Source organism: Apiospora marii (genome assembly GCF_038362585.1).
Source record: "Apiospora marii strain CBS 49790 chromosome Unknown utg000003l_segment0_segment0, whole genome shotgun sequence".
In the NCBI taxonomy this organism is placed as follows: domain Eukaryota; kingdom Fungi; phylum Ascomycota; class Sordariomycetes; order Amphisphaeriales; family Apiosporaceae; genus Apiospora; species Apiospora marii.
This window is the reverse complement of record NW_027117374.1, coordinates 1,836,363-1,843,370: the sequence shown is the minus strand read 5'-3', so window position 1 is coordinate 1,843,370 and position 7,008 is coordinate 1,836,363. Positions and strand designations below refer to the sequence as shown.

At 56.0% G+C, this 7,008-nt stretch overlaps 3 protein-coding genes across 3 annotated transcripts; 1 reads left to right on the top strand and 2 right to left on the bottom strand.

Annotated features, from left to right (window-relative positions):
- Nucleotides 1-134: 134 nt before the first annotated feature.
- PG985_004082 (uncharacterized protein) lies at nucleotides 135-1,441 on the top strand (the record flags this gene model as incomplete). The annotated part of the gene is made up of 2 exons (XM_066823851.1): nucleotides 135-234; nucleotides 519-1,441. The coding sequence occupies 2 exons, from the start codon at nucleotides 135-137 to the stop codon at nucleotides 1,439-1,441; spliced, it is 1,023 nt and encodes a 340-aa protein (XP_066687011.1).
- A 489-nt stretch (nucleotides 1,442-1,930) lies between these two features.
- Nucleotides 1,931-2,687, bottom strand: PG985_004081 (histone; the record flags this gene model as incomplete). The annotated part of the gene is made up of 6 exons (XM_066823850.1): nucleotides 1,931-2,026; nucleotides 2,100-2,162; nucleotides 2,218-2,305; nucleotides 2,382-2,397; nucleotides 2,499-2,530; nucleotides 2,590-2,687. 6 exons carry the CDS (start codon nucleotides 2,685-2,687, stop codon nucleotides 1,931-1,933), a joined length of 393 nt encoding a protein of 130 aa, XP_066687010.1.
- A 1,780-nt stretch (nucleotides 2,688-4,467) lies between these two features.
- PG985_004080 (uncharacterized protein) lies at nucleotides 4,468-6,114 on the bottom strand (the record flags this gene model as incomplete). The annotated part of the gene is made up of 1 exon (XM_066823849.1): nucleotides 4,468-6,114. The coding sequence occupies one exon, from the start codon at nucleotides 6,112-6,114 to the stop codon at nucleotides 4,468-4,470; it is 1,647 nt and encodes a 548-aa protein (XP_066687009.1).
- Between the last annotated feature and the right edge of the window lie 894 nt (nucleotides 6,115-7,008).

The window sequence follows — 7,008 nt, the reverse complement described above, 5'->3', positions numbered from 1 at the left end:
GCGACAAATTTTATTTCGTCTTAATTTGCCCTCTTGCTCGCTCTCGCTCGGGGCTCCTTTTTTACGTCGCGGACCCCCAACCAGCCGCTACAGGCCTGGCCTCCGAACGCTGGCCGGCCACACAAAATGCTTAGATGGCGCACGTGGTTCCCAGAGAGCTGGACCTGAACCACTGCGGTCATGATTCAATAGTGGACAAGTTCAATGCAGTGCCTGGGCTCAGGACTAGCACTGGTAAGTTGATATATCTTGCAAATCTACAAGACAAGCCATGCCACCAGTGACTTGTGCTTTTCCAACTCTCCCCATCTCGCCTGGCATCTCTCCAAATGCTAGTGCAGACCAATTGCTGCCCCGGGTATAGCAAGAAGAGACATATCGTCGGCCTCGAAGCAACGCCGGTGGATAGTGTTCCATAAATTAAACCCTCTGCCAAGGAGCGCCTAGCTGTCACTGCCGGCATATTCAATAAATCAAGCTTTCGACTGACTGACGGATCCCCTGTTTCTGTACTGCAGCATTCTTCACCTTCCTCCGGGCCAACCTGGTGGTGAACCCCTCGGCCATGTCCTCCAACGCCAACACGCCGATGCTGGAGCCGCACTCCTCCCAGACCCTGCCGCCCCCCTCGCCGGTGCCCCTGGCCGCCATCGCGGACGACCACGCCGCCGCGCCCCGCCAGGGCCAGCACCTGGGCCAGCACCTGGGCCCGGTCCCCGACGACCTGCCGCCGCTGGAGATCGGCGTCCTCACGGACGAGACGGACCAGGTGGACGCGCTGAACCTGGTCGCGGACTCGATCGCGCAGCAGCGCCAGCTCGCCTCCCGGTACGCCGTCTTCCACCCGTACCTGCTCGCCGGGCTGGCCGCCGCGCTCGGCCTGGCCTTCCAGTTCTCGTGGCGCGCCCGCCGCGACCTCGGCATGGCCCTCATGCTCCACTCGGCCGTCCTCATGACGTACCTGCTGGCCATCCGCTACTTCACGGGCCGCTACATCGCCGTCGCCGAGGCGCTCCGCTGGGACTGGCTGCTCTCGCCCGACACGGGCGAGCAGGACACCGTCCTCGGCGTGCGCTACGGCAAGACCCTCATAGGCGCCCTCGTCCTGCGCCTGGAGCCCCCGCCCGCCGTCGCCGCCGCCGGCAGCGCCAAGCGGCGCACGCGCGCCTCGGCCCTGCGGGGCGGCAAGGGCGTCATCCGGGCCTGGACCGTCATGCTGCGATACCGCGGCAAGGGCGTCGGCTCGGACCTGCTGCACGAGGCCGTCAAGGTCACGCGCGAGAAGTGCGGCAAGGAGGCCGCGGTCGGGTTCGCCCAGGAGCACGCCAACAGCACCATGGTGCTGCCCGAGGTGTTCAACGGGCAGTTCCGCAAGAACGAGCAGCGGGCCGCCAAGGCGTTGGATAAGGTCCTGGGCGAGGGTGTTAAGCGTAAGCGGTGATTTCTTTTGATGGGTATACATATATATATATATAAGTACCATATACCATATCCCTGTTAGTTAGGGAGCCTTCGTTCTTGGAGTTCTGCTAGTGGTAAAAAAACTAGGTGTAACGGAGAAGGGGGAGAGAGGGTTGGGGTGGGGGGCTTCTATATAGAACAGGATTTGATTGCAATTGATACCCATTCATTCAATTCTACAAAGCATGTCAAACATTGGAGTACTTGTTACTCGTCTTCACACGTCACGCCCACTGAGAATGGCTAGTGCAATGATCCATGAATGTTCGCAGATGATGGGGTATCATGATTCTCAAGATGGAAATAAGTAGAAACCCTGCCGCTCCTCCGGCTGTATGATATGTACGCGCATTGAGTCAATGCGTCAGAATGTTCTCTCCCGAAACCAGAATTAATCACCATAAATCAAAATAAACGTCCTCCCAACGCCGTGCGGGTCCGTAAGAAGAAGAAGAAGGTTCATCGGCATCTAAGAAGAGCCACCCTTGACGGCCTTCTTGCCGTACTGGTAGTCATAATCAAAGCCCCAGACGGGACGGCCGTGGCGGCGGAGAGCATAGAGGATCTGTGAGATTCGGGTCAGTCTCTCTGGTTCAAAAGTTTACCTTCGATAATCAGAAGAAGAGAAAATAACTTACGTCGTTGAGAGTGATCGTCTTGGCACGGCGATACTCGCAGTACTGGGCCGCGTCCTTCAGAATCTGGAAGTCACACTATGAGTAACTGGTCATGGGAAAGGGCCGGAGAACTACATACCATCTCGAGGTAGGCACGCATGGCATGGCGCGTCTCCGAGTAGACGTGAGCCGAGATGCGCTTGACACCGCCACGGCGGGCGAGACGACTGTGGATTTTAGTCAGTCGTGAACGAACAAGAGCTTGGGCTTCTCAGAAATTGAAAATAAGAAAGAAAAACTTACCGGATGTCGGGCTTGGCTGTAGCGCAAGAGCAATAAAGGTCAGCATGTGATGTCCCCAGGCAGGTCAAATCGTATAAACAGTCGAGAGCAGCGAGCAGAAGGCATGGGACTACCTACTGATGCCGTTGATGTTGTCACGAAGAACCTTGCTGTAACCCGAAGAAGTCAGTATGGGTTGCAACTTGGGGTGTCACGTGTCGAGGCTTACCGGTGACGCTTTGCGCCAGACTTGCCGCTGAGGGACTGGCCCAGGCCCTTGGAGCCTTTGCCCTTGCCCATGAACATGTAGCCTCCCTTGCCAGACATGATGATGGATGTTGGTGGGTGAGTTGGTATGAGAGTAGTATGAGACTGGTGAAGGTATGTAGTAGATTAAAGAGTGGGAGGTGGATGGTGGATGGTGGAGTGTGGAAGTGTAGAAGCGTGTGAACGGTTTTTGTAGCGGGTGGGATGAGAAAGTGAGAGTTGGATATGTATGAAGAATGAATGGTTGATTGAATGTGATTGAATGCAGAAAGCAGAGGCAGAAATCAGACGGTAGGTAGGCAGCTCAGAAAATCAAAATCAGAGTTGGCCCTGTCAACCCAATTGCAATTGCTTAATGATTGTGAGGAACGAGTGAAGGCAGTAAGTTGCCAGGGAAATGGACCAGAGCCTTCAGAGGTATTGTGCAATTGTGATGTTGTCAATGAGTAGAGAGAAGGCCAATACGGAGCATTCGCAACTATCACGCAGACGCGATGGCCAGGCCTGTGACACTCCCGTGGCGGAGAATATTGGGTGGGGACCGTAAACAGTGAGCGGGAGCTAGCGTGGCGTGGGATTAGGTTACAATGGAGAGTCAAGGTGCAGCCGCTGGCTTGCAGAAGGGTCCAATTGTTAGTTTCATGTCAACGTCAACTTCAGCCAATGGGCAACTACACCCGAGACACACAATGGCATTGTCACGACTGCAATTCATCTACCATATGTTCTTATTGTAATAATTATTCTAGGAGAAGCCCATGCAAAGATCTCACAGGCTCACAGTTTGCGCAGAGTAGTATGTGCATTGATGCTTTAAAGGTCAAGAAAAGGTCAGGCAGATAGAGCCTTGAGTTTACATTCTTTTCTTCTCGAATTCAGTCAGTCACAAGTATGAGCAGAGCATGAAGCTTTCTGGCAATGACAACATCACCATGATCGCCGTATTAGCAATTTTCTTGGTCCAAATGGATTGACAGAGGTGAAGTTGCAATATCTTGTTCATATTGGTTCTTCGCAGAGTAGTTATCTCACTTCTCCATCAGTGGAAAGAGATGAATGGGAAACCGAGTTAGATGGCTGGCAAGACGACAAACCTGAATCCGTCCAAGGGAACAACAGCCCATTGAAAGATAATTGACATAGATATGGGAATGTGTCTTGCCCGTATTCTAACATGAAGCTATGATGCAGTGACCCAGCAAGTAGCATGTCGTAATACCAGAGTGACGTCTAGGTAAGTGAGAGAAATGTACGAGCATACCTGGCCAAGTCAAACGCCTCGAAATCGCAACATGAGATGTCGAAGAAACCCAAGCTCAGTCAGTTGAAAGAATAAATGTCACTACACAGACTCGGGTTGTGTGTGTAATACAGCCTCATCATCAATACACTGACTAGACACTCCCCTTCTCCCCCAGCTCAGGCGTAAATCCCACTCGCTAGTTGGGCCCTCCTTCGTCTTCTTCATCATAATCTTCGAACCAAACATGATGTCATCCCATCCCATCCAGAGACAAGACGCCGACCAGAAACTCCCATAATAACCAACCCCCCAAGCTAAACCCACAAGCACGTCCAAGCATGCATAGAAACAGGAGCTCCGTCCCCCAAAAGACCAACTCTTACAGCACCCAACCCTCAAACCTAGGTATCCAACCCTACCAACTCGCGCCCCCTCCCCCGCCGGCACCGCCATTGCAACCCCCCGTCTGCCCCGGCGGCAAGCGAACCTGCCGCCTCACCCAAGCAACCGCCTCCTCCCACTCGATCCCCCCCGCCCCCGCCGCGCCGCCACCACCACCACCGCTAGTCCCATACTCAAGCGCATCGGAGCAAGCCGTCACCAGATCGCGCCCCGACGTGCCGACCCACCAGAAGAGGCGCCCGGTGCGATGGAGCAGCAGGGCCCAGTGCGCCAGCAGCAGGAGCTCCAGGGGCTCCCAGGGGTGAAACCACCCCCACCACCACCGCGCCGGGCCTCGAGGTCGCGGCGCGCCAGTGTCGGGTAAGCCAGGAGGAAACACCGCACCGCGTCGCGGGCGTCCTCGGCGTAGAAGCGCTCCAGGTGCGCGATCACCTTCTGGTAGTAGTCGAAGGAGAGGTCCACGTCGGCTTGGGTCTGCATGTAGTTGCTGTTATTCTCCGCCGGCTGAAGCGAGCAGCAGAGGTTGTAGTGTTGCGCCTCGGCGGCAGCGGCGGTCCCCATCGTCTTGAGCTTGGGTTGTTGTTGTCTCATGGTGGCCGCCGTCAAGGCGACAACGGCAGCAAAGTCGTGGTGCGTGCTCTGGATGATCCGCGGGTCGATCATGTCCATGACGGCGTCCATTTCGTACCCGCCGTCGTCCGGCTCCCCGGTGGAGACGAAGATGGAGTCTTCCACCGGTTCAGTCGAGTAGGCCGCCATATCCCGCGTGGCGTTGTTGTTGCCCGCCACCACGGCCGCGGCCTGCGAATGCAGCTTTCTGTTCAGCAAGCGCAGCCGCGTGAAAACGGTCTTGTGCTCTTTGTCTAGGATATCGGGCGACGCCTGGCCCAGGGACAGGATGGTACGTAGAGACCAAGGGCTGTCCAGCAACCAGTCCATATGCTTCTGGGCCAGCTGGTACGAGCTAGAGAGGAGCCCAAACGTGACTTCGATCTGCGCCAGGCGGCTCTTGGAACTTCTATTGCTACTACCACTGTTGATCGACCCAATCTGTATCCGCCCGTCACCCCCGGCGGCCCCCTTCGACGATGACGAAGGCGTGGTGATTTGGGAAATGGCGAGGTTGAAGATGACCAGCATGGCCGACACGAAGACGAGGATGTGGTGGTTCTCCGGCGTGGGGCTCAGCGCCGGGTCCCGGAAAGCCGCGCTCGCCTTGTCGTAGTACTGCATGGCGATGCGCGCGTACGAGCCGCGGCCGCTCTCCGACGCCGACGTCATGGCCGTGTCCAAGGCGGCCGTGGCCATGATGGTCGATAACAGGACGTCGCTGTACTCGAGGGCCAACCGGGGTAGCACGCCCATGCAGTAGTATGCGTCCTCGGGCACGGCGACAAAGCCCGTGTAGGTCCTGGTGCACCACCGGTGCATGAGCTCCAGCTCGAGCAGCCGATCGGAGCCCCATGGCGAAAGAGTCAGGGACGGTTGTTGCGAGGGGCACTGGTGGGAGGGGGTCGAGGATCTGGAGCTGGCGCTGTCGCTGTGCTGGTTCGAGTAGGCGGCCAAGGAAGGGGACCGGTTGCCCTTGGGTCCCTTGATCGTCGGATACTCGCAGGGGACCTGCCTAAGTATGCAGTTCCCGCACGGGGGTCCTGATTCGTCGCACTGGGCCGCCTGTAAGTCCCGTGTAGTAGACAAGAGGTGTGTATGCGAGGGTCTAGGCCATACCTTGACATGAAACTTCTTGCAGCTACCGCAGCCGTGGCGGGACTTCTTGTGAGGTCTCCTCTTGTGTTGTGTCACAGGCTTCGTCGTGGTCTTAGATGCAGTCTGGGCAGCCATCTTGATTGACATCTGAAGGGTGACAAGACAAGTAAATCATTGAGTTTTTTCTTCCCCAGCACACGCACCACTGACCGATTCGAGAAGCGCCGTTGGACCGGTTATAAATTATTATGATTTCATTTCTGGCTCAGGGCCGACCGGAAATACGTAAGAAGGAAGCGTACTCAAGGTATGTATACCACAGGCTGCCCTATGACTATAGGCCTTGGCGGCTGTCGGCTGTGCCCCCCTACTGCCATGCATTTCGTCCTCGCTCGATACATCCCCGCGCGAACGAATAGACACAGGGCGAATCAGAAGACTATTCATGATGATGTAAGGTGATTTTCCGGCCGCGGGGGTCTTGTGTTTCCAGCTGGGTCATAGGTGGGAAGAACGGTGAGTGGCTGGCGACGGCTTGCTTACTGCCATGCATTGCCTGCAGATCGCGACGAGACCCCCCTGCCTTGTCAGATTGTACGGGACGAGCGTTTTCCTCTTCCGTGCAAACAATGTCCACCCGCAACAACAGAGCCCCCCATCCGACTCTATTGTAAGCGGTAGGGCTGGCTTGGGGATTCTCAATGGGAGCTTTGTATGGAAGACCCCATACAAAGCTTGGCGGGCTTACTTAGCGGGATCCGTTGTTGGTCAATCGCCATGCATGGCTCATGGTGGCTCATAACGAGTCATCTCTGCTTTTTCAGTGCGACAGGATCTGTTGATGTATGTCTTGAGTCTGTCTGTCTGATCGATCCTGGACCGACCGACTTTTTCCCATCTGTACGTCATATCAGCTCAGGTCAGCTCAAGTGTGTGTATTTTGACTGGCAGCAGTATCAGATGTTTCCATGAGATGCTTGTGTTCTGAGAACTTTCATGGTTCCTTTGTGCATGGCCAAGGTCGGGTAG